Source organism: Budorcas taxicolor, chromosome 11 (assembly GCF_023091745.1).
Source record: "Budorcas taxicolor isolate Tak-1 chromosome 11, Takin1.1, whole genome shotgun sequence".
NCBI lineage: Eukaryota > Metazoa > Chordata > Mammalia > Artiodactyla > Bovidae > Budorcas > Budorcas taxicolor.
In genome coordinates, this window is record NC_068920.1 from 96,482,542 (window position 1) to 96,509,766 (window position 27,225).

General features: G+C 38.1%; 1 protein-coding gene and 1 pseudogene across 1 annotated transcript; both read left to right on the forward strand.

The window, feature by feature from the left end:
- Positions 1-256: 256 nt before the first annotated feature.
- Positions 257-26,035, forward strand: C11H2orf73 (chromosome 11 C2orf73 homolog). Its single transcript, XM_052649468.1, is given in 5 exon segments — positions 257-282; positions 4,241-4,448; positions 11,395-11,548; positions 23,775-23,890; positions 25,667-26,035. Coding segments are annotated over 5 exon segments (873 nt in total).
- LOC128056662 (60S ribosomal protein L23a-like) lies at positions 6,411-6,866 on the forward strand (annotated as a pseudogene).
- Positions 26,036-27,225: the final 1,190 nt, after the last annotated feature.

Genomic DNA, 27,225 nt, shown 5'->3' on the forward strand with positions numbered 1-27,225 from the left:
CAGCCACTCCCTCCCCATCGCCAGCCTCACCCTCTTGCTGCAGAGCCGATAGGGTTACTACGCCTGCGCAGTACTAGTCCCGCCACTCCCACGCTTTCCGAGGCCTCCTGCTCAGCTTGCTGTCGCTTAGCAACGTACAAGTCACAGTCGCGGCTTCTCCAGTCGCGGGTTCTACGCGCGTCCCTTTCCTGGCAGGGTTTAGTCCATGGTTTTCCTGTGAGGCTCCTCATTGCCTCGAGTCAGACCGTAGGAGCCCATGGAGGGAAAGGAGGATAAGCAGCAGTAAGTGCTGAGCATTGGTTTTCTATTTCTCCTTCCGAAAATGTTTTCTTCCCTGGGGGGAGGGTTAAGTGAGATCCGAAGGGTGTCTTCAGGCCATCAGGGCCTTTCCTCTGCCAATCCCCTTTCCTACTCTAACTTCTAGTATTGAGTGCAATAATACTTTTTAAAACGCATTGTTTACTGAGCGCCTACAATGTATCAGGCAATTTACATGCATTTCTTGGCCTAAAATTCCTGACAATATACCATCTTGAATCATCCATTCCTTCTGACATCTAATTTATTAGCAAATTCTGTAGGCTTTACCTTGAAAATAAATGCAGACTCCTCCACGATCCAGTATCTCTACCGTCATTCCCACTCAAGGCAGCGTTCTGCGTGGTCTTTTTACAGCATAAATTTAGATTCCTGTTCATCCTTGGCCACTGCAGAGGAAAAGCTTCTACAGAGGCCACTGTGTGTCCTTTGCTTTCCTTGGCCTTGTCTGGACTTGCCTCCCTCTGACAGGGTTCTGCTCCAGCACTGAGGCCTCCCTGCTACATCTGCAGTAACTTTCTGAGTGTGGTCCCCAGAACAGCGTCAGCATCACCTGAGCACTTATTCAAAATGCACATTCTGGGAGGTGGTGAGAGGTTCCCTTTCTCTCCATAGATGCACCATATCAGAAACTCTAGAAGGGCATGATAATTAGGTGTTAACAAAACCTCCAGGTGATTGTGATGTACCCTTAATTTTGAGAACTATTCAATCAAGCAGCTTGTTACAGCTTGTTCTGTCGTGAAGCCAGGTTATTTGCTTCCAAAGCCTGATACTTTTGTCTCTAAAATGGTGGTTCTCAAATTTCAATGTATATAAGAATAATAGAATTTCCTGGGAACCTGCCCCAAAGATTGATTTGGTAGGTTAGGGAGGGGGCCCTTGAATTTGCATTTCTGACAAATTAACAACTGATACCAGGGCTGCTACTCCAGGAACCACGCTTGAAAAACCACCGTCCTAAGGTCAGGTACTTCTGCTGCAAAGCTTTGACAGCTACAGTTCCCTTGCTAGAATGCACTCCCTCAATATCCACTTAGTTCTCTCCCCTCTTTCCTTTTTTCATTGCCACCTTCATAATGCAGCCTCCACCTTATCTAAAAATGCCACCTACCTCCCATAGACACGGGCTTCTTTCCCCCATTCCCTGATTTATTTTTGTCCTCAGTACTTAAAAGACTATATATTTTACTTTTTATTTCTCAATTGCCTTCACCTGCTAAAATGTAAGCTCTGTTTACTTTGTTGCTTCTCTATCCTCAGTGCCTCAAACAGCAGCGAGCATATAACGCAAATATTTATTGAAAGAATGAATGATTTAACGTTATTCTCACATGTCTTATGATAGGTATTATTGTCCTTACCATGCAAAGAATTGGAAACCAAAGCTCAGACAGTAAATGGCAGAGCTGGGATTCCAACCCAGGTCTGACTTACTTCAGAGCCCACTAGTATTTTTAACTGGAGAAGGCAATGGCAACCCACTCCAGTACTCTTGCCTGGAAAATCCCATGGACGGAGGAGCCTGGTAGGCTGCAGTCCCTGGAGTCGCTGTGAGTCAGACACGACTGAGCAGCTTCACTTTCACTTTTCACTTTCATGCACTGGAGAAGGAAATGGCAACCCACTCCACTTCTCGCCTGGAGAATCCCAGGGACAGGGGAGCCTGGTGGGCTGCCATCTATGGGGTCGCACAGAGTCGGACACGACTGAAGCGACTTAGCAGCAGCAGCAGCAGTATTTTTAACTGTGCTTTCTTTCTAGTAAGAGATAACTAAGAACTCCATATTTCACATTTATGAGTCAATCTAGAGCCACTCAGACCACAAATACTTAATCAAATGACTGCATCAGTATGTGAGCAAACAGCCACAGTCCTTTCCTTAGGGACCTGATTCTAGTACAAATGTACTTCTGGGTTACAACTATGAGAAGCAGATGGAAAAAACTAATGCCAGAAGTCTACGATGATAATGGCCTTTAAATAAATTCATTTCTGAAAAGATAACAGGAAAAGCCTTTGAAGTGATTTACACTTAACCAGTAATCATTTTTTCCAAACCCTTCACAGACAGCAACTTCTGTTGGGACACAGGGAACTGGAATCCAAGGGTCCTGAATATTGTGTGTGTTCTGGGTGAGGGTTGGGTGTGTATAGCTAACACAAAGCCAGAGTGACAGACAAGTCCAGCAGATTCACCAGAAATGTGTAGACAGTATAGTGGCAAGACACTTGTCTGGATACTGGGTACATAATGATGAATGAAACCCAGTCACCACCTTCATGGAACTTAATGGCTTGTAAAGGATATTTGTAGTGCTTACTAGAACAAGTAAACAAAAATAGGTACATAAATGATAAATCGTAGTTTGTGTTATGAAAGAAATGAACAAAGTACTAAAACAGAGAATACATGGTGTGGGAAGGGGAAGTCTAGGAAAAGCTTCTGGATTCTTTACCCACTGAGCCACTAGGGAAGCCCAAAAGCTTCTGAGGAGATGAGGTTTCAGCTGGAGACCTAAATGGTAATGAGTCAGGAGCTGTGCAGGGAGCTGTGGGGTCCAGCAGATGCCCTGAGGGGAGAGGAGACTAGTGTGTTCCAGGAACTGAAGGTAGGCAGTCTGACTGAAGAGATTAGCGGGAGTAGGGTCACACAGGGTCTCAGAGTTATGATAAGGACGAAGTGTTTTATCGTAAATGCAATGGAAAGCCACTGCTGCTGCTGCTGCTAAGTCGCTTCAGTTGTGCCACTGGAGGGTTTTAACTGGAAAACCTGACAAGATAGAAGAGATGGACTTGGCTTTGGTTTGAAGTAAGGTAGGGTCATGGACACCCACTCCAGTACTCTTGCCTGGAAAATCCCATGGGCGGAGGAGCCTGGTAGGCTGCAGTCCATGCGGTCGCGAAGAGTCAGACACGACTGAGCAACTTCACTTTCACTTCTCACTTTCAAGCACTGGAGAAGGAAATGGCAACCCACTCCAGTGTTCTTGCCTGGAGAATCCCAGGGACGGGGAAGTCTGAGGGGCTGCCTTCTATGGGGTCGCACAGAGTCGGACATGACTGAAGCGACTTAGCAGCAGTAGCAGCAGGGCCATGGACAAAGCTAAACAGAATATTCACTTTCTCTATAAATTTCTAATATTCATTCACCTTCCATGGGTCAGGGCTTTGACTTTTTTCTACATAAAAAGTCTAAACTCAATATTTTGTTCTTACCTTTATTTTTCAAGTATCTGAAATTTTTTAAAAAGCACCTTTTATAAAGTCTATTACTCATTTGAAAGGAGAAACAACTTTATAAACTATTCCTTTAAAATATTTTTATTGATAACATTAGAAAAAAACTCAATAATTTTTATTTTTATTCCAGGGTAGTCATTAGAAGCAAAAAATGATGAGATTGAATTAGCTGTTCTGATGTCTGCATAGTGGTCTCTTCCTGAAAAGATAAATAATAGTGCTCATTTGGGAGCTTTTGTAAGTCTGCTAGGTGGGCCTTTAAAATTAACTAGATGGCTTCGTCACCTTGTCCAGATAACTAAATTTACTACATAACTAACTTAAAGAAGATGAATTAAAATTAGCATGTGACATAGGAACCTGAATAAATACTGTAAACATGATTTGTAAGAATGATCAAATCACTACTCTTTCTTTACTCCAAGCAAATGTCTGTACACTGCATCGGTATAATAGTAATAAAGAATCACGATTAAAACAAATATCTTTATCTTTTATATGATTTCAAATGAGAGGATACCTTCTCAAATTTTAATTGCACCATCCCCTAATATTTATTAATAAAGCCTAAATTGTCTTGACACCCGAAATATATTTAAATCTTATTTTATATGATTATCAATCAGCACTGAAATGTTCATTGGAATAAAGGATATACTATTTAATTATGTTTTTCAGACAGCATAAAATAGAAGATGTTGGTATACTGTATGTAACTGAAAAAGAAGAATTCAAACATGAAAAAAAACCTGGAAAAAGTATTCAACATTCAAAACCATGTGTTGGGAGAGGACGTGTATATTATGCTAAATTCATTAACACAAATGTAAGAACATGCAATGAACCAGTTCCCTACATAGATGTCAAAAAAGAGCCAGAAAATCAGGTTGGATCGATGTTCATTACGTACAAACATAGATTTAGATTCAGAAATGTTTTGCAGGATCATTTTGTCACAGACTACTTAGAGGGTGTGACATATCTCAGACTAATCCTTTTTATAATCCAATAGTTAAAAGCAGTAATCTGGAACAATACTCACAGATAATGTTTGCATGCAAACAATGTGTGTGTTTGTATAGAAGGAATCCAAATAATTGTTTTTCTCAACTGGATCAGATTATAGTCACTCAGCAGTGCTTAGGGAGAGGAGCGGCTATTGAAGAAATCTCTTCTAAAATATTGTATTTGTGACAGATATTATAAAAATTTCCATGATACTCAATAATTCAAATACTTCCTATAAAAAATAGCTACCGATTATTGAAAGTGTGCAACGTGCTAGGAATGAGCTAAGAGTTTCATGTAAACTATATCCTTTAATCTGGACAACTATTTCTAGGAGAAACTATTGGAAATAATTTAGTGATGACATGCTCTAATACAGTAAATTAACATAACCTGAGATGACATAGTAAGCAAATGTCACAGTCGCATTTCCGACCCAGGACTCTCAGTTTAGCTGAATCACACTTTCATTCACTATTATATTAAATATAGTCCATTATCTTTTTTTAGAATCAGGTTTGTTGAGGTTTATTGTATTAGTTTCCTATGTTGCTGTTAATGATTACCACAAACTTAAAACCATAGCTTAAAGCAACACAAAGTTATTCTCAACAGTTCTGAAGCTCAAAAGTCCACAGTCAATCTCATTGGCCACTGGCAGAGCTGGTTCCTTCACCAGGCTCTAAGGAAGAATCCACTTCCTTGTCTTTCCCACCTTCTAGAGGTTGCTGCATTCCTTGGCTCACAGACCCCTCTTAAAGCCAACAGCATAGCATCTTCAAATCTGTGACTGACTTCCCTGCCTCATTCTTCTATAGACCCTTGTGATTATACTGGGATCCTTAGAAAAAAATAATCTGGATAATTTCCCCTTTCCAAGATCATCTGTCATAGCCGCCAAGTCCCTTTGCCATGTAAGGTTAGGTGTGCCTAGTCATGTCCAACTCTTTGTGACCCCATGGACTGTAGCCCACCAGGCTCCTCTGTCCATGGAATTTTCCAGGCAAGCACACTGCAGTGGGTTGCCATTTCCTACTCCAGAGAAGGTTAGGTATAATTCCGATTTAACTTAACATTTAAATAGAGATTGCTTTTTGTGAGCTCTGTTTACACAGATAACATCAACTATTCATGTCATGAAACAGCACACCACAGCCCTGTGTGTAAATGTGAAATAAATAGATAAATAAATAAAGTTTACCTTGGTTTTTAAAAATTAACTGGTTTATAGTAATAAAGGCTTTAAAATGAGTAAAGAAAATAAAGTTACTTAAATATTTAAATTGACATATATGTTATGTATTTTTTTAAGAAAATGTCTTTAGCATATCAGATTGGTTGATTTTACTTATTTGCAAGATTTTTAAACTAAATAATCAATTATATAGTTCTACATAGGGACATCAAATTGGTGATATTAGAAAAAGTAAAAACAAGTTTCAGCTCTGTTAGTTCCAATGAAAACTAATTTGGTTGTCTTATATTTTAAAATATTGGTAAATATTGATATTTCAAAGACAATTATACTAGGTCAGTGTTTTACAAATTATATTTTTTGGAGCACTAACCTTTGGCTATGTGCTCAACAAAATAAAGCTTCAAAGTCAAATATGCTGTGGAAAAGTTGTATTTTTATATACCCTTCTGAGAGCTTCACAATTCACATCAGTAGATAAAGGTTCTGAGAAATCCTTTGGTAAACTTGTTTAACTTGCTTATCTTAGTATTTGTAAAATCTATTTAACTATGGAAACCTCTTTTATATAATACTTATTAACATGCTGCAGAACTAGTATTCCACAGAACACAATTCAAGGATAACTGTTGCCTTTTCCTGAAAATGGTGCCGAAGGCAAAGAAGGAAGCCCCTGCCCCTCTCAAAGCTGAAACCAAAGCAAAGGCCAAAAAAGCAGTGTTGAAAGGCGTCCACAGCCACAAACAAAAGATCTGGAGGTCACCCACCTTCCAATGGCCCAAACACTGCGGCTCAGGAGGCAGCCCAAATATCCTTGGACGAGCGCCCCTAGGAGAAACAAAGCTGACCAGTATGCCATCATGAGATTCCCCTTCACCACAAGTCAGCCGTGAAGAAAATAGAGACAGCAACACACTGGTATTCACTGTGGCTGTCAAGGCCACCCAGCACCAAACTAAACAGGCTGTGAAGAAGCTCTATGACATTGACATGGCTAAGGACAACATCCTAAGCAGGCCTGATGGAGAGAAGAAGGTGCATGTTTGACTGGCTCCTGACTATGCTGCTTTGGATGTTGCCAACAAAATTGGGATCATTTAAACTGAGTCCAGGTGGCTAATTCCAAATATAAAAGTTTTCACTATTAAAAAAAAAAAGAGTAACTGTTATTGAGCAAAGTATGAATTGCTTAAAAAGGTATTTTTCAGCATTCTTTCTGATCCACAACAAAATACAGAGGAATGTGGATACAATGTAACTCTAGTGTTTGCCATAACACAAATTTTTCAAAGCCACGGAGGTATACTAAAAAACATATGATTATCTATGTGTAAATTGTTGTCAAAAGTCTGTATTTCCCTAGGAATCCCTACAGTATAATGTTATGTTCCACAGACAGCACCCCCATCACCACACCCCCATCATGACCAGCAGTCATCTTGGCCAGGCTGCTCTAGAGCTTGGCTTACCACCTCTAACATTCTCTTAACTATTTTCTCCAGGATATCCCACTTGCTTTCGCTATATCCCCCCAGGATTCTCCCTTAGTTTCTCAAAGAATGGAAGTAATTTTAGTGATGCATTTCTGAAGATATTGGGATGACAGAAGTATAATATAGAGATGGCCTCACAGTGGTTTCCAAGTGTAGCCAAGAGGCCTGCAGTACAACGGCTCTTGGGCATTCCAGGAGCCTACATCATAGTAGGTCTTGCCGTTAGGAATCTCCAGGTACCTTCCTACCATGGAGCCCCAGTGCTGGCCATCCTGGGGCAGGGACCCTGGGCTGGAAGTGAGGACTTCATCCTCTCTCTGGGTCCAAAGTTTGGGGAACAACTTTTTCTTTAGGCAAAACTCCCTCTACAATCTGCAGGATTGTGGTCTGACCCCCAAAACCTAGACAGAGCAATTACAGAGCGGGCCTTTTCCAGTCTCCTTTATCATAAATAACTCCACATCAGCCCCTCGCAATCCAGTGTAAGTGACTGTACACAGAGTGGTAAAGTTTTATCCTTAGTCCTCCCCTTCAGCGTGAGGTAAAGGAAAAAAAGTAAGCCTCCACCTTTACCTTTCATCTTTATAATCTGAGCAAATGCTTGGACCAAAAGGGCATACACAAGTATCTGGGTGCATACTCGCTTTCAGTCTTCTAGGAAGGAACCAGACTTTGGGGGCATAGGGCAAACTATCCAGAAATAGAAAAGATAAAAAAAGTTTTTAACTGTAGGATTTCATTCTCCTGAAGTGAGGATTCATCCAATTGATGACAGTAATCAGAACACTCACCAACTCCAAGGGTCTTAAAATCATCAATCACAACAAGAAAAATTGCTCATTATTTTCCTTATATGCATCTGTAAAACCAGAGAGACCATTTTGGTAAAATTCTAAATTCAAGTTTTCTTGAAAGGTGAACAATCTCTGCTTTAAGGCTAGCTTTTGCACTATACTCTGGTTTAAGGGAAAAAACTGAAGTCTACCAGAAGTCACTCGTTCCAGAGTCACTTCTCCAGTAACTTGGATGTTAGCAAAATAAATTTCTGACCTACAGAAGATTATATAAAGAAAATACTTTAAAACCTTATCATATGGCTTCCCTGTTTGTCCAGTGGTTGGGAATCTGCTTGCCAGGGTGGGAGACACAGGTTTGATCCCTGGTCTGGGAAGATCCCACATACCGTGGAGCAACTAAGCCTGGGTGCCACAACAAGAGAAGCCACCACCACCTATTGAAACTAGAGAGTAGCTCTCTACTCATTCACAACTAGAGAAAGCCCAAACACAACAATGAAGAACCAGCATAGCAATGAAGAATCAGTACAGCCAAAAATAATAATAATAATAATCTTTAAAAAACCTTATCATAGAAGATCTTTCTCAAGATATTTACTTATAGCCTCTTTTTATTTTTGAAATAATTTAAATAACTTGGTGTTTGTCTGGCTTTGCCTTCCACAGCAGATTTGCGATAGCAGTGCAGCACAGAAATGAGAGGCTCACACCAATAGATGGGGGCAGAATCGGGTGCAGCTCTGCTACCTGGTAGAGATACACCTTGGGGAAGTTACTTCATCTGCCACCAGTTTTCTCATCTGTACAGTGTGTGTACATATCTGGTAGAACTGGTACACACCTCAACACCTTGTGTCAAGAATAAGGGAGAGAAGGCCTAGACCCTGGGACATAAGCACCACAGTAATCACAGAGTAGAGAAGAGCAAGAAGCAGGCACTCTGACAACAGTAAGACGAAACTATTTTGAGCCAGAGTTAGAAGATGCCATCTGTGTAGTGATCTGTTCTAGAATTCCTCGGATCTACATCAAGTAGTCTTTGTCGCAATTCACTTTTAAGTTCATTCTGAAAAATGAGGCATTAGCCGGTTTTTCCTACTCCAAAATTCTTTGATTTGTGCAAACATTCATTTTTACCTCTGGTTACAGGTTGTTACTGGCCCTCATTACCAGTTGCAAAGGGAGGTCGAACTCTTTTAAACTGTGCAGGGCTTAGTTCATGCACATGATCTTTGGTCCATGTCCATCTTATCTTTTTTTTTTTTTAATCGTTTGGGGGCTTCCCTGGTGGCTCAGTGATAAAGAATCTGACAGCCAATGCAGGAGACACAAGTTCAATCCTTGATCTGGAAAGATTCCTTATGCCACTGAGCAACTAAGCCTGTGCACCACAACTACTGAGCCTGTGCTCTAGAGCCCAGGAACTGCAACAGCTGAACCCATGTTCTGCAGCTGCTGAACCTCGTGAGTAGGGAACCCTCTCTAGAGCCCGTGCTCCGCAACAAGAGAAGCCTCCACAATGAGGAGCCAGTGCACGGCAACTAGAGAGTAGCCCCTGCTTGCTGAGACTAAAGAAAAGCCAGCAGCAATGAAGACCCAGCACAGTCGAAAATAAATAAATAGATAATTGACTCTTTTGGCCATGCCAAACAGCATGTGGGATCTTAGTTCCCCAACCAGGGAGCAAACCCTTGCCCCGGACATTGGCAGTGTGAAATTTTAACCCCTGGACCACCAGGGAAGTCCCCATCCCATCTTTTCAGTTTGAAGATAATTTCTCTTAAGGAAGAACCTTGGATTGAATGGCTCTGACTTCAGCTCTAAACAAGGCACACTTCGAATTCTAAGCCTTTCCGAGATTTCTTGCTATAATAGATTTCTTTCCCCAGAATACCCTACTTTTCCTTCCTTTGGTATTTTCATAACTTTCTGCTATCTAAGCTTCTTGACAATCTCCTGACAAGATGACTCCATTAGAGTATGTTTTCTTTGAATCTACTACTGTGCACCTTTTTATACATACAGGTCTCTTTGGAAATTAGCTCAGTTGAAAGCTAACTCCCTAATATAGCCATATAGGTTTCTTTAGATGTCTCCTCCTTTTTTAAATCAGTGCAGCTTCAATTGTATTTTCAGAATTTAACTTACTAGAATTTCATATTTATCGCCCTTGAATCATATTTTAAAGTCTCTGACTGTGCAATAACAGTTGATATTTTAAAAGGATGATCTCTTTCTTTAAAGCCCTGGGTAGCTGTTTGAATATACCCAAGGTTACTCTCCAGGCAGTGTTCTTGCCTGGAGAATCCCAGGGGCAGGGGAGCCTGGTGGGCTGCCATCTCTGGGGTCGCACAGAGTCGGACATGACTGAAGCAACTTAGCAGCAGCAGCAGCAGCAGCAAGGTTACTCTCATTCTCTAATATCCAAGAACTCTGAGGTATCACAGTTCCCTTTTCCCAAGGTCCTCTTCTACCTGATCAACCAGATGAAAAATTTTTTAGGCAGTTCTAAGACAAGTAACAATTCACCTCACTGCTTTCTCAGCTTCTAGAAGATCAAATTGTCAAATGGGCTAATGTAGACTCTTCATTTGCTTCACACTTAGGTCATGTTTTATTATGAAAAATTCAGTAACACTGGAGATATTTCTGCTTAGAACAAAATTTTTCAAACTGAGTCATTAGTGAGTTATAAATCCATGTGGACAGCAACCAGCTTTATGAAATGAAAATAAAAAAGTAATATAATAGAAAAATAGCCAAGTGCACTGCATGTCATAAAAATAAGTATTGTTTTGTGAAACCTCTAGTTATATGTGAATGTATGCAGTGGATACTCTTGCATGACATAAAATGTATTTTGTGGTAGGGGTCATGGACTAAAAACTTTAAAAAACCATCATCTTAGATGATAATACATTATTTGTATTGCTGAAAGGAAAAGAACAGAATGTAAATTTTAGGTTAAATCATGTTTACTATATGTTAATACATAGGCATACATGTGTACATATATATATAACTATAGTATAAAACATAGAAACATAACTATTTTGTTGATTTTTACCACTCCATCTGTGGATAGAAGGTAGTTTAAAAACTTAGCAGCTGTATTTTAGCTAAAAGTACGTGATAATGCATTTTTAGATGCCTTTTAAGAAATATAGCCTTTGTGAAAATATTCAATACGTTTATTCCTAGATTTCAGAACTGTATTTTAGTACTAGAAAAATCCAGTAACTTGTTGATTCAAATTACTAAACATTCACAGACATCAAACAGCACATGAAAATATCTTATAATATCCAATTTTATGTTTCCATTTTCCTTCTCATGAAGGGTGACTGGTGGCCACATAGTAAAGGACTGAAAAATCCATTCCAACCACCTTATGACACTAAGAGCACCCAGAGGAGTGACTTTAAGAAGCCAACATGCCCATTGGTTTCTCCAGTCAAATACAGCAAGTTGCAAAAGCCTTCTTACGGAATAGGTAAGGTTAGCATGTCGCCATGTCTCAAGTTACTGCTATCAAATTAAGATGTATTAGATGTGCTTTTACCTCCTGGGAAAAACTAGTCCTCTACAGGAGTTGAAAATATATATGCGGCAAGTGCAGCCCTTGACAAGTTCATTTCTCATCCCTTCCTGGTGGACAATTTAGCTCTAAACATGTTTAATGTAACATAATAAAAATTGTAATAATCATTGATAACACTAGCCTCCAAGTCAGAAATATAGTGGCATTCTGCACATTATTGCCAGCAAACTTTTAAAACTGTAACTGTTAAAATAGGAGGCAACTCTAACAAGCAGTATTTCTCAAAAAACACACTGAGGGACACTAGTTTTTATGATGTTTATAGATACTGCTCAAAAAAAAAAAAACAGGGAAAAACTGAATTTATAAAGTGAAACAGTTTTTTTCTTACTACAGAAGTCTTAAAACCCTTATTCTAAGCATAAGCATAATGAGTTTCCAAGAAGAGGAATGAAGTATGCTATGTTTGAATGTAAAAGACAACTCCATCCTTTGCAGAAGATCATCTACATGACTGGTATCTCACAAAACATAATTTAGGAAATACTGTTCTATACACTATTCATAGAGTTTGAGATCTAAAATTTGTTTTACCTGATGGCATCATCATCATATCTAAGTCTTTCACACTTATTCAATTTGTTTCTATTTCTTAACCCAGTCCTACCCATCTCTGCCACAGGAGTAGGATTTTTTGGCAAGCCTTTTTTTTTGCCCACATTTACTAACTTACTTTTACCATAATGAGAAATTATTTCTATTTTTCTAAGCCAACTAAAAAAGTCTAGGTCAATTGACTCTACTGGTGAAATGAAGTAAAACATGGCTCCCTCCTCCCCCAAATGACTACCAAAAAAAAAAAAAAAAAAAAATTCACTCGAGTTCTTTCACTTAGGTGAATTGTATTTGATCAATGACACTAATATCAATACATGTTTAGAGATAACAGTGCTTCACATTTTTAAGGCTGAGTGGTGGTTTACCATGGTCTGGGAAGAGCCTATGAAGAAAGAACCATTTTTGTTAGCTCTTGTCCTGAATGTGAATCTTCATCAGTATTAATTAACTAGAATACTTCCAATAAAACACTGCAGTTTATGTATGTTTAAGGGTTTATTTGGGAATACAATTTTTAATAATTCTCTTTTTTTGACCCCATGACTGCATTAGTAGCCTGCCAGGCTCCTCTGTCCGTGGGATTTTCCAAGCAAGAATACTGGAGTGGGTTGCCATTTCCTTCTCCATTTAGCAAGTCTTCAAGCAGACATCAAGCTTGCCAGGAGAAGAATCAATAACCTCAGATATGCAGATGACACCACCCTTATGGCAGAAAGTGAAGAAGAACTAAAGAGCCTCTTGATGAAAGTGAAAGAGGAGAGTGAAAAAGTTGGTTTAAAACTCAACAGTCAAAAAAGATCATGGTATCTGGCCCATCACTTCATGGCAAATAGATGGGAAAATAATGGAAACAGTGACAGACTTTATTTTCTTGGGCTCCAAAATCACTGCAGATAGTTACTGCAGCCACAAAATTAAAAGATGCTTGCTCCTTGGAAGAAAAGCTAGGACAAATCTAAACAGCGTGTTAAAAAGCAGAGACATTACTTTGCTGATAAAGGTATGTATAGTCAAAACTATGGTTTTTCTAGTGTCATGGATGGATGTGGAATTTAGACCATAAAGAAGGCTAAGTGCCAAAGAATTCATGCTTTTGTACTATGGTGTTGGAGAAATCTCCTGAGAATCCCTTGGACAGCAAGGAGATCAAACCAGTCAATCCTAAAGGACATCAACCCTCAATATTCATTGGAAGGACTGATGCTGAAGCTGAAGCTCCAATACCCTGGCCTGCTGTGAAGAGCCAACTCACTGGAAAAGACCCTGATACTGGGAAAGACTGAAGGCAGGAGATGGGGACGATAAAGGATGAAATGGTTGGATGGTATCACCAACTCAATGGACATGAGTTTGAGCAAACTCGGGGAGATGGAGAAGGTCAAGGGAGTCTGGTGTGCTGCAGTCCATAGGGTGGCAAAGAATCAGAAATGACTGAGCGACTTAACAACAACTAGAAGTGCAGGATCAAGTCCAAACAAAAATGTATTTATTGAGTACCCTCTCTGTTCTCACCCTATACAAAAGTTCACAAGATAAATATCAAACTTTCTGAACACAACAGTAAGCAGTGAAGGATTGCTTTGAGGTCAACAGTCCCTCAGTTGTAGCCTTCTGGCCTCAGTGACTGGCCAGTCTAGTTAAGGATACAAAAGGCAGCTAGACTGAAGGTCGGATATTAGAAAATAGTCATATTTAATATCATTTCCACCTCAAGAAGGGCAATACATCGGGAGGACAAGCCATGAGATAATCTATAACAATGGTGTCTCTTTTAGGAATGTAATAAAGTTTCCACTTCTAATTCAAGATGGTAGACTGAGCAGAAACATCTAAATCCCCTGCCTCCCACAACCCTACTACATGATACCAAAGCAGTCAACCCACAAAAGACCCATAAAATGAGAGGAAGGGAAGGAAGAGCTTTCTGACATATGAGAAGGAATGGAAGACTGCTGATGGATAAAAGACAGCGAAGAAGCAATAATGTAGAATATATAGAAGGAGACGCAACAAAGGAGAGCCAATCTGCCTGAAAAAAAACAGAAGTGTCTGAAGGCTCAGTCAGGAGACAAAGCAAAATGGAAAGTGTGGAGGGAGAATTAGAGGGTTACTGAAATAACTTCTCCAAGTCATGAGCACTCTAACCTCTCCCCACATTGGCTGCTAGAGTCCAGTGTCTCAGCCAGATGTCAACTACCACACTAGTTAGTTCAGTATTTCAAACTGGTCTCCTCTCCTATTCTTAACTTATGAAGGCACAACCAAAGATTAGAATTATGCCAAATTATATATATTTTTTAGTTTGGAGCATAAAGTCAAGAAAATATCACAGAGCATAAAAAAAACAAAGACAAAAACCTTAGAAAATATGAGAGAATAAAAACAAAATAGAGAATCATTCTTGGAGTTCCAACTCTTCTGGAGCTCCAGAAAAGAGTAAATGTAAAAGAGAGAGAATTATCCACACATAACATTTATTGAAAGTGAAAGTGTTGGCCTCTCAATCGTGTCCCCAGGTCTCCTGCATTGCAGGCAGATTCTTTATAATCTGAGCCACCAGGGAAGCCCTAAACATTTATTAAGCATATACTATCTGCCAGGTACTTTATGAAACTTCTAAATGTTAACTCTTTCAATTCTCACAGCAACATTATGGAATATAATATTAATAGTATAGGTGACACTAGTGGTAAAGAATCCGTGTGCCAATGCAGTTCAATCCCTGGGTTGGGAAGATCCTTTGGAGTAGGAAATGGCTACTCACTCCAGTACTCTTGCCTGGAAAATTCCATGGGCAGAGGAGCCTGTAGGCTACAGTCCATGAGGGTCATAGAGATTTGGGCACGACTGAGTGACTGAGCACAATACTATTAATACTCTCATTTTTCAGATAAGAAACCAGAGTTTAAGAGTTTTAAAAAATAATTCCCCCAAGACTACACAGCAAATAACTGGTGTCTGAACTCACTCTGACTCTAGTACCTGTAAAAATAACCAGTACTTGGACTTCCCTGGCAGTCCAGTGGTTAAGATTCTGCACTTCCACTGCAAGAGACACAGGTTAGATCCCTCGTTGGGGAACTATAAGATCCCATATGCCATGCAGCAAATATTAAAATTAAAAATAACCAGTATTCTACACAGCCTCTAAAATAATAATAATTTCCCAATTAAAAGAAAGCCACTGAAAGAGTCCACTGAGTACTTAAAAATATGAAGGGGAAAAAAAAGAGACACACCTACATATCACTATGAAACTGTAAACAACAATTATAAAAAGATTCTAAAAGTTTCCATTAAAAGAAAACCAAGTCACCACCTAAAGAATAAGTATATGGAATTAAGCAACACTGCTGGAAGAGCACAATGGAGTTAATGTCTTCAAAGATCTCAGGGGAAACCATTTTTAACCTAGCAAAGAGGATTCTATTTGACATTTACACTAGAACCTTTTTTAACCCCTAGTGACACCGGGCATGGGATCAAATGAGAAAGAAATGTAGTACTAGCACAGTATTTGGTCATTAAATGAACAAAATTCATATGATTGTTAATATATTGTAAATACTATATAGTAGTTTTCAACTTTTAGCATCACTCTATAGACACAACATAGAACTTTTTAAAGCTTCCCTGGTGGCTCAGACTGGAAAGAATCTGCCTGCAGTGCAGGAGACCCAGCTTCAATGCCTGGGTTGGGAAGATCTCCTGGAGAAGGGCATGGCAACCCACTCCAGTATTCTTGCCTGGAGAATTCCATGGGCAGAGGAGCCTAGCAGGCCACAGTCCATGGGGTCAAAAAGGGTAGGACCAACTAAGCGACTAACACAAACACACAGATCAGGCACTACCTACTTGGTCTCCTGAAAGTCATGTTTGTTTCAGAACCAAGTACACAGGCGAAAATTGGTTCTGAAAAGAGTATTCTCTGCCTCCTTGGTCTGAGTTATATACTCCTTCTCTAAATCCCCATACCATGATATCAGGACCAGCAGGAGATAAAGTAGGTAGATCATGTAGACCACAGCAAAGAATCTGACATTTATTCTACAAACAATGAGAAATAACTGGAGGCTCTAAACGGGGAGAGTGATATCATTTACGTTTTTACAAGATCCTTCCAAGGATCTGAGTTGGGTTTTTTTTTTAAGTAGTTTTTTCTATAAAACATTCAAAGTTGAATGCTTTAGTAAAGACTTGCTAAAAGGTCATTCACTAACTTAAAAATGCTAACTAAGAGTGGGTAAAATAACTGTAAAAGAAGAGAGAGCACAAATTTTTAAAATTTTGAAGGACGCTGTAACTCATTTTCCTTCAAAAGCTTCCTTAAGTTTCCATTCTGTGTTAAAGAAACAAACTGAAAAGGATGCATCAGGGTGTGGTTTGCGCAAAAAGTACAAAGTGAAATTCCAAACAGACACTTCCTCAAAGAAAATGCCTTTGCACTTCAATAAAATTTTGGTAAATGGACTGCTTAAAATATCTAGACATGTTTCATCATTGACTGTGATTCTTTGCCAGTTACTGACTTTTTTTGTGAGCAAACCAGTCAGTCCCAATACTTTCTCTGAAAGTAGCTGTTTCTTCTCTGGTTCAAGAAGGGACATGGTGGAAGACAACACAGAGACAGGCTTTGTTCTAGGATGAACAAGCAGGACCTGGCCATTTCATAAAGGAACAACCATAATCACTGTCTATAGGTCTGTTAGTTTTCTCAAAGAGGAATCCTCCAAGCTCTGCCTGGAGTAGGGGAGAGAAAATCTGGGAATCCCTCAGGCAATCTTCAGGTTACAGATTCACCTTGCACCACTTTGCATGCTGCTGGCCTCAGAAGCATCTGATGCCAAACGCATGAACTAGATTGATTTTCACCCCACCTCCTCCTCCACAAGCACTTAGCTTCCAGTTTTCTGGGATCTACTCAAGTCAATTGCCACTTATCCATCTGCTTCCCAACTTCCAAATTTGTTAGTATCTTTGCTCATATTTAGTTCTCTTTTGTTTCCTTAAGGCTTTAAGACATTTTAATTTCTTTACTATCACTGTACTATCTTTTTCCTCTTTCTGTCTCTTCCTCTCTCTCTCTTGTTCTTTTATTGGTATTTCTCATTGCCAAGATCATTACTATATTCCAGGTCCTACCACTATGCCCAGACTCAACAATTATTTATTAAGTTAAATGATAATTCATATTATTCAGTAGATTATATAAAGTCATAATATAACTTAAACTAATAACACATAACATAAACCTGCAATTTATTCAGTTTAGATGGTGTTTGGATACTAGATGAGAATGATTTTAGTTTATATAACATTTTAAAATGTATATACAAACCAGTCTGTATATGTCGATTTTTAATGTATATATACATGTGTACATATTTATATATATGCATACAGACAGAAAACGTGTATATAAACATGCGTTACTAACAAAAGTCATCTCATAGTTATTCTTTTCCATCAGCCCACTTAATTACGCCTGGCTTTTGGCATTTTAGTAATGTCATCTTGTGCTGATAATGAAAGTGCCCTTTATGTCTTGTACCACCACACAATTTCCTGGCTACCATCCATGGTCAGTTTAACAAATGGCTATACTCCATCATATCTGAGTCGCTGTAGAAGTAAGTGTTCACTTTTGGTTTTATATAATAAAACTTTATAAATTGGAAAAGCTGATCTAGTTTATAAGGGAGGTATTTCTAATTTAAATGAAATTTTGACTGGTTATAAATTACTTAATATTTTAACATTCTTGCAAATTCAGATACAGTGCTAAAAATATTTTTCTAAAATAGGTTTTAGTTTGTGTTGCTTCTTCTGTATCAGGGTATGACAATGATTTCTTGCTATAATTGTATTTAAGTTTCTTATTTTTCACTGTATTTTGAAAATCTGTACTGTTGTTTTTACATTAATAATCTTTTATTTAAGATGAAAATAAATCCTACTTTGAAGAATGGGGTTTCTAATAGAAAAATTATACTGAGGAATGCTTTCTTAAGTAGATACAAACAAAAAGTTAAGAACATTTTTCAAAGTAAAAACTGCTAAGTTCCCATTAATATGAGGAGCAAGTTGTGTGCTTGAACAAATCCTGCCTTTGTTGATAAAATATAGATGGCCAGACACCAACTTGTTTGGAAAATTCCTATTTTAATTAGAAGTTTCCAAGAAACAGAGAGTGGATTTCAAATATTTTTCATAGACTTTGCCTTACTTTTGGAAGCCTCATCTAACAAGGCTTCTTTTAAGTAATTATTTTGGGTCCAATTTGAATTCTTAAGTAACCACTAAGAACTTGAATATCTTCTTTGATGTTTTCCCACTTAGATGATCTTCACTACTGTGGGCTTCCTTTAAAATCTCATATATTTGCATAAATGAATATGGTAGTTATGTCTACTTTTAATAATGTCTGGGTAAGGAACTTCTTTCTGTAATACTCTAGATTGCCTTCCTTGCCTCTTTATTAGTCTCCATGAAGATATTTTTTTAAGTTACTACTTTTAAGATTCTGGGAGGTCCTATTTAAAAGATGATTTAATTAACTTCCTTCTGAAGTCTTTCTGGCTGTTATCTGCCTAACAAGTCACTCCAACATTTAGTTGCTTAAAACAACAATTATTTTATTTGCTCATGATTCTGCAATCTGGGCTGTGCTCAGCTGGGCAGTTCTTTGGCTGGTCTTATCGTTGGGCACTTGAGTGGCTTAATTTAGTTGACAGGTCGTCTGAGGACGGAACCCAGCTAGGATGCTGGAATAATTGGGCCTCTCCTTCTGCATTTGGTCTCTGAATGTGGTTTCTCTAGCAGGGTAGATGGACTTCTTACATGGCAGTTCAGGGCTCTCAAGAACACAGTGTTTTCTTAAACATTATCCTGGAACTGGCATGATATTGCTTCTGCCTCCAATTGACTGAAGTTAATCACAATGCCAGTTCACATTCACAGAGGGACTGTGCAAGGATGTGAATACTGGAAGGCCTGATTCTTTGGGGCCATCAGTGTAACACACTAGTTCAATGTCTTTAAATAGTTCTTTCCATTAGAATTTAGGAATGGCCAACTCGTGACCTCTCTTTGTCTGAAACTGTGTAAACTAAATTGCCCTCACTCTTTAATGAATGAAAGTATAGCTGGATATAGAATTCTAGATCCACAGTTACTTAGCTTTTATACCAGGAAGGTATTATTCCACTGTCATCTGGATTCTATTGTTACGTCAAGTGTGCAAGTAAGCCAGTTGTTAATCCTTTGAAGGGCTCATGTTTCAGTAGATCTTTTTTATGTTTTAAGGAAGTCTTTGTATACAGAAAGAGCTTATAGTTACTTATGATTTAAATTAATATTCTAGTTTTAACATTATAAATTTAAAGATATTTCTTTCCTTAAGCCTTTAATTTTTAAATATAATAGTAGATAGTAACTTTCACTTATTCTTTGATATTTAAACTCAAGTTGAACATAAACCTTAGGCACATAAGGTTTAAACATAAACCCTTCTTGATTTATTTCTATTCTTGAGTTCTTCCTCTAGAAATTTTTTGAAGTGATCTGTTTTACAGGAAAATATTCTGAGGCCTTCTTTGCCTCCGAATATTTTTTATTCTGGCTTCATAATTAAATGACAGTTTGGCTGGATATAGAAAATCCAGGCTTAAAGACTTTTCCCTTTAATATTTAAAAAATATTAATGTTATCATGTGTCCAATGTTGTTGTTATCAAGTTTGATATAAATCTGCTTATTTACTCTTTTGCAGGTAATCTACCTCTCCTCTTTGAAAACATTTAAAATTTTTTCTTTGTCTCACATGACTTTAAATTTCTCTATAAAATGTCTAAGATAAGTTTTCTTTATCTACCATGCAGGATTTGGAGGAGTGTGAGCCAAATGAGAGATCCAGGGTGCAAAATGTAGGGACGCACTCGCTCCCAGCATTGCGCAAGTGCCTCCTTAAATTTGCATCCCATGGGCCTCACCGGCTCCATCTTACTTCTGACCCTGCTACCTGTTTGGTAATCTGTGACCCCTTTCACTCTGAGGCCTCTGGATTTTAATTCTAATATATTTATCATCCTTAAACACTTCATTTTCTGTCTTCTAGATTTCCTGAATTCTAGTATTAGTATTTCTATCATCCATGTCTCTTAGCTTTTTAATTTTATTCTTTTAACCTTTCCAGATGTCTTCTAGGAGAGCATCTCAGTCTGACTTTCTAGTTCATAAATGTTATTTATCTCATCATTTCCATTTCAACTATTAATTTTTCATTTCTAATATTTTACATGATTCTTTTTTATGTTCTCATTCTTGCTTTATTATTAATACCTTCTATATCTTTGAGGATATTTGTTATGCTTATTCTATTCTTGGTGCATAGGTTCTAATAATTCTCCTTCACATACATGTTTTAAATTTTGTTGTCTTTCTTTTACAGTGTCTCTCTAGTTTAACTTTAGGTCATATTCCACAAGGGGAATTATCAACTTCTATGAGGGCAAGACTAAAGACCAGGGCTTGGATTGTGTGCCTCCCAGTGAATTTAAGGCAAGAAGATGAAGGTCAAGCTGGGCCAGCTGTGAGTCAGGCCCCACAAAACCAGGTTTTGACCATCTCTATTTTTTGTCCCTACTGAGACCAATCCTCTAGTCAGGTCTCCACTCCTTTCTCCTTTAAACTCCTGAAAAGAGGCGTCACTGAGAGAAAGCTCTTGATGTTTTTAATTCACCAGCACTGACAGTTGCTAGGGGAATGCTGGAGGAGGAAATGCCCAAGGGGGCCGCATGCATCCATTTTCATCAGCTTCTTACCCTGGAGGGATTTCTGTACTGTTTCACTGATGTCACTAAGTCGACAACAGATGGCTAGACTGTTGCTGCCAGTTTCTGCTGCCTTCAGGCAAACAATGATCTTCCTAAGGCAAGGCAGGGGTAAGTCAAGAGCAGATCTGAAAAGCTCTCAACCTATTCTCCACTGGCTATTTCGGATCTCCTATCCTCCAGCCCAAGCTGCCACCAACACTTCATACTGGTTTACTAAACTCTATAGTTTTCTCACAGTCTTTTTGATAGTTCATTGAATTCATGCCTGATGGTTTCCCTTTTGTCAGGATATGAAAGAGCTCTCCTGCAGCCTTAACTTGGAAATCCCTTTCTAATTTGGTCCATCATCCTGGAGACTTTATAGACACTGTCTTTAATCCTCACAGCTCTGAAAGGGAAGTATTATTATCCTCATTTTAGAGACAGAAGTGATTTGTCCAAAGTGACACGGGTGGGATATGTGGGAGAGCTGGAATTTGAAAACACGTCTATCTTTTCCCAAAGCCCATGCTTTGGATACTCCATTGACTCCACCTAATTAATGCCTCAAATTAGAAGAGCTTCATTTTATTCACAAAGTTATCAGACTATGTTCCTGGAAACATTAACATTCTGTGAGCTGTACCGTGACATTTACCCCAAAACTGACAGTCTTTTCCAAATTGGTAGAAAAATATGTTATGGCTGGAATTTTCTCAATTTAGTGGTTGTCCACAAATTTTTGGCACCTGCTATCTTTTGTGTGATAGCAAATCCTAAAGGAAAGGTAATGATTAGGTAGAAAATGAGTTTTGAGTATCTGATCTCAGTTAGAAATCAAGGAAATGTTATCAATTAGCATTTTTTCCTGGTAGCTGGAAAAGAATGCCATCTCATATCATGTAATATATAAATGTTTGAATGCTTCATTCCTGCTAGTAAAATTAGTTTATATTAATGTCTGACTATTGAACTGAATTTGTGAATACTTAATAAATGTAAATTTACTAACATTTTTCCTTTTTATACCCACTCCCTAATTTTAAAGGCATTTTTTAAATTAAATTTTATTTTTTAATAGTGAATACATGCATATGGTACAAAATTCAAATGGTACAATAGGACGAAGAGTGAAAGTGAATCCACCTTTCTCCACCTCCATCCTCCAGTCCGCTAACTCCATCCTCCTGCAGCAACCACTGTTATCAGTTTCTTGTTATCACTCGATAGATATGGTAGTGATATGTATGTAATTACCTTATGTATGTCTTTTCTATAAAAAGGAGAAATGTTTATTTATTTTTTAAAATTAATTTATTTATTTTAATTGGAGGCTAATTACAATATTGTAGTGGGTTTTCCCATACATTGACATGAATCAGCCATGGGTGTACATCTGCTTCCCATCCTGAACACCCCTCCCTCCTCCCTCCTCATCCCATCCCTCAGGGTCATCCCAGTGCACCAGCCCTGAGCACCCTGTCTCATGAATCAAACCTGGATTGGCGATCTGTTTCACATATGATAATATACATGTTTCAATGCTATTCTATAAAAAGGAGAAAGTTTTAATTTTTTCCTTGACAGAATTTTATGTCACTAAACTGGGTGTTACTCTGACTGCTTATATAACATTGTGTGCTAAAAGCAGAAATAAAGTGAGTTTTAAAAATTAAAAAGTTTTAACATTGAGAGTCCAACATAATAAACCCCTGCATAGATAGCTATTACCCACATTAAAAGATTACTTTAAAGTGATTTTTAGAGAGCTTAATACTCTTGCAAAGTTTCAGAGCCTCTGTTAATAGGAAATGAAAAGAATTATGTGTTTAATTCTAGGTGCAGCAGCCCTGGAATCTTCCAGTTGATCTGTCAGTGCTATCTGAGAGCAATTTGTGCATAAATTTCTCAAAACCTTTCTAGTAGTAAAAAAAAAAAAAAAAAAAAAAACCTGACAAATAAATTGTACTTATGCTTTTCCTAGCACTTTGGTTGGTATATGTGCAAGAAGCAGATCTAACAGTAGGTTTTTAAAAGCCATCAAAGCTATGGTTTTTCCAGTAGTCATGTATCGATGTCAGAGTCGGACTATAAAAAAAGCTGAGCACCAAAGAATTGATGCTTTTAAACTGTGGTGTTGGAGAAGACTCTTGAGTGTCCCTTGGACTGCAAGGAGATCAAACCAGTTAATCCTAAAGGAAGTCAGTCCTGAATATTCATTGGAAGGATTGATGCTGAAGCTGAAACTCCAACAATACTTTGGCCACCTGATGTGAAGAGCTTACTCACTGGAAAAGGCCCTTATGGTGGGAAAGATTGAAGGCAAGAGGAGAAGGGACAACAAAGGATGAGATGGTTGGATGGCATCACCAACTCGAGACATGAGTTTGAGCAAGCTCTGGGAGTTAGTAATGGACAGGGAAGCCTTGTGTGCTGCAGTCCATGGGGTTGCAGAGTTGGACACAACTGAGGGACTAAACTAAACTGAATTGCATTAATATTAGCTTTTTAAATTACTAGCAATTCCACATGTGGGGCTAATTTGGTTGTTTTGATTTGGTTCTTCTCATAGAGAAAGAATGATAAATCTATCATAGTATTATTTAGACATGTTTAGGTAACCTTGCATACTTAAAACAATTTAGTTTCATTCACATTCTTTATAAAGCAAAATATTATAAATACTTATGTTTCCATATACAAATCTAACTTGTATCCTGACCTTCAGAAAATCTTTTTCCCCCTCAGTTCCACTTGTCTCTCCCGATGCATCAGCAGAACTTCAAAGGAACTTTAGAGAGCGCATCTCTTTTATACATCAATATGATGCCAGGAAAACACCCAATGAGCCCATTCGGGGAAAGGTGAGACAGTATTTAGAATCAATTATTTAATACTTTATGATGGTGGATAGATTTATGCTAGAACTCCAAGCTTTTTCAAGTCACAATCATCTTTCTCAAAGTTGATTTAAACAAACTAACATGGTTATTAGGAGGATAAAAATCTTAAACACATGTCATAATCAAAACTAAAGAATGATATCATCATTTTGGATCACAGTATTTGGAATTTGGTTCAAATTAGTAAAATCATTCACTTAGCATAAAGCAAGTTCCAAATAGGAAAAGGAGTATGTCAAGGCTGTATACTGTCACCCTGCTTATTTAACTAATATGCAGAGTACTTCATGAGAAACGCTGGGCTGGAAGAAGCACAAACTGGAATCAAGATTGCGGGGAGAAATATCAATAGTCTCAGATATGCAGATGACACCACCCTTATGGCAGAAAGTGAAGAGGAACTAAAAAGTCTCTTGATGAAAGTGAAAGAGGAGAGTGAAAAAGTTGGCTTAAAGCTCAACATTCAGAAAACAAATATCATGGCATCTGGTCCCATCACTTCATGGGAAATAGATGGGGAAACAGTGGAAACAGTGAGAGACTTTGTTTTTGGGGGCTCCAAAATCACTGCAGATGGTGACTGCAGTCATGAAATTAAAAGATGCTTACTCCTTGGAAGGAAAGTTATGACCAACCTAGATAGCATATTCAAAAGCAGAAATATTACTTTGCCAACAAAGGTCCATCTAGTCAAGGCTATGGTTTTTCCAGTGGTCATGTATGGATGTGAGAGTTGGACTGTGAAGAAAGCTGAGCACCGAAGAATTAATGCTTTTGGACTGTGGTGTTGGAGAAGACTCTTGAGAGTCCCTTGGACTGCAAAGAGATCCAACCAGTCCATTCTAAAGGAGATGAGTCCTGGATGTTCATTGGAAGGACTGATGCTGAGGCTGAAACTCCAATCCTTTGGCCACCTGATGCGAAGAACTAACTCATCGGAAAAGACCCTGATGCTGGGAGGGATTGGGGGCAGGAGGAGAAGGGGACAACAGGATGAAATGGTTGGATGGCATCACCGACTCGATGTACATGAGTTTGGGTGAACTCTGGGAGTTGGTGATGGACAGGGAGGCCTGGTGTGCTGCGATTCATGGGGTTGCAAAGAGTCGGACACGACTGAACAACTGAACTGAACTGAAAGCAAAGCAATTTGATAAATTTCTGTATATATGTAGCAGGGTGATGCATATCAGGTTTATAAATTTAAACAATAATGTAACAGCCAATTGCTGGATTATTTTTTTTTTTTTTTACCAACTACAGATGTTTGTTTTCCTATTTCACGATGGCTAACAATAACATTTCACAACTATTAGTTGTTGGAACTAATACCTGTTTGCGATGCAATCATAAATCCTTAGGTCTTTAAACTGCAGTTTCTACTGTTTCCATAGCAAACCAAAGAGCAAGAAAGGAAACTTGATATGAATAGTCTCATACAATCCAAATGACAGAAAAATTGAGAATGAGAGATAATGAGATGCTCCTCTGACTTTGCTTTTCCTTTCCTGTTCATTTTCTGGTGCACCTTTGTTCATACTTTGTTTGAATGGTTCACCAATAATAATTATGCTGCTGCAGTCTACAGTTTCAGACTAAGGTGACAGCTAATGAACAGGCAGAGAAGTAAGAGCCTGTTTCAACCAGGACTTGAGCTAATACATGAACTCAGGTCACAGCTGCATCTTCCAGCAACTTGTGTGCCCTGGTTAACATCAACTTTGTTTTCCTTTCCAGAGACATGGAGTTTTTGTGCAGACAGAGATAAAACCAGGGAGTAGGCCAACAGTTCCTGAGAGAACAGAGGTATTACTGAATGCTTCAGGGTCACGCTCATCAGAATAGTCCAAAAAAACAGAGAAAGGAAACTCAGCGGAAAGCAAAATGATCTCACCCGGTCTCTGCCGACAAAATTCCCAGGAGTTGTTAGAGACTAAAACTCACTTATCAGAAACAGACATCAGAGTGGCAGCCAATGCCTCCCCCAGAAGGCCTGAGAAAAGGGAGAAGATTGCAAAAGTCTTTCAAATAGCCGTGGTAAATGCTCTTCTCACCAGGCATGATCCTTTAAGTCCACCAATAAAAAGTCAAGACAAATCAGGATAAATTACCTTCTTTAGAAAAAAAACAAACAAACCTTGGAACATAGAGAAATTTCAGAATCATCATACAGGCCCTCAAGTTTGTTTTTTCTTTGATCAATAACCTCAAAAATTATAATTTATATAAAATGGGAAGATGAAAAAGGGATAATAAAATACACCAAAAATTCAAGTGTGGTCTTCAATGAGTGATGGACATAAGACATATTTCTATGTCATATTTATAAATATAACAACTTTGTTTTATACAACAATGGATGTAATTAACAAATATAAGAGGCCCTGTTAGATAGTCGTTAATCATGGCTTTAGAATCAAACTGGGGTTGAAATTTTGGCTCCAGCACATATAAGCGATGTGACCTTGGATAAATTACTTAAACTCTCTAGAATTTAGTTTCCTCATCCATAAAATTAGGATAATAGCAACTTCATAAGGATATTAAGCATGAGATCATGCACACTGATCAGTGACCAATGTAACCATCATCACTATTACTATAAATAAAATTTAAATTTAAGGATAACATTCTCCCATATACTTGAATTTTCCTCCTTATTCTAAAATTTTGAACCCTTTTATGCACAGTTAAGAGTAAGAAAACTAAAAACATTCCGCCCAGTACAAGATACACAAACATACCCACTTAATTCAAAGACATGAGTACCTAGAATATCAAAATATTTCCTAAACTGATTTCTATTTTACTTAAATTATTTCTAGCACTAACTCACTCTTTGCCTTTTTGGCTCAGTTTGGTATGGTTAATTCTTCCAGTTATTCTCTTTGATACATTTTGTGCCAAAAAATGTGTCTATTATAAGCTTGTTGTATTGTGTTGCACACAAGTGGAAGTAGGTAAAGTATTCCTCTGATGCCTAAAAGAGTATTTATGTACACAACAACTTTCCAGGGGAACTTATCAGTTGCACTCTATTATCCATAGTACTAGTAAGACTCTAGGTATATTTCTATTCCTTCACTAAAGACATTTTAATAGACTGCAAACAACCTAATGCCATTATTAAATATTTGTGTATTGGGGACTTCTGCTTCTTACAACATGGCAGATTAAACCAAATAGTGAATCCTTTTCATTACAAATACATTGAAATGCTGAATAAAATGGAACAATAAAATTCATAGCCCAGCTCACAAAACAGAGAAACCCTCAATTCCAAAACAGAGAACTTG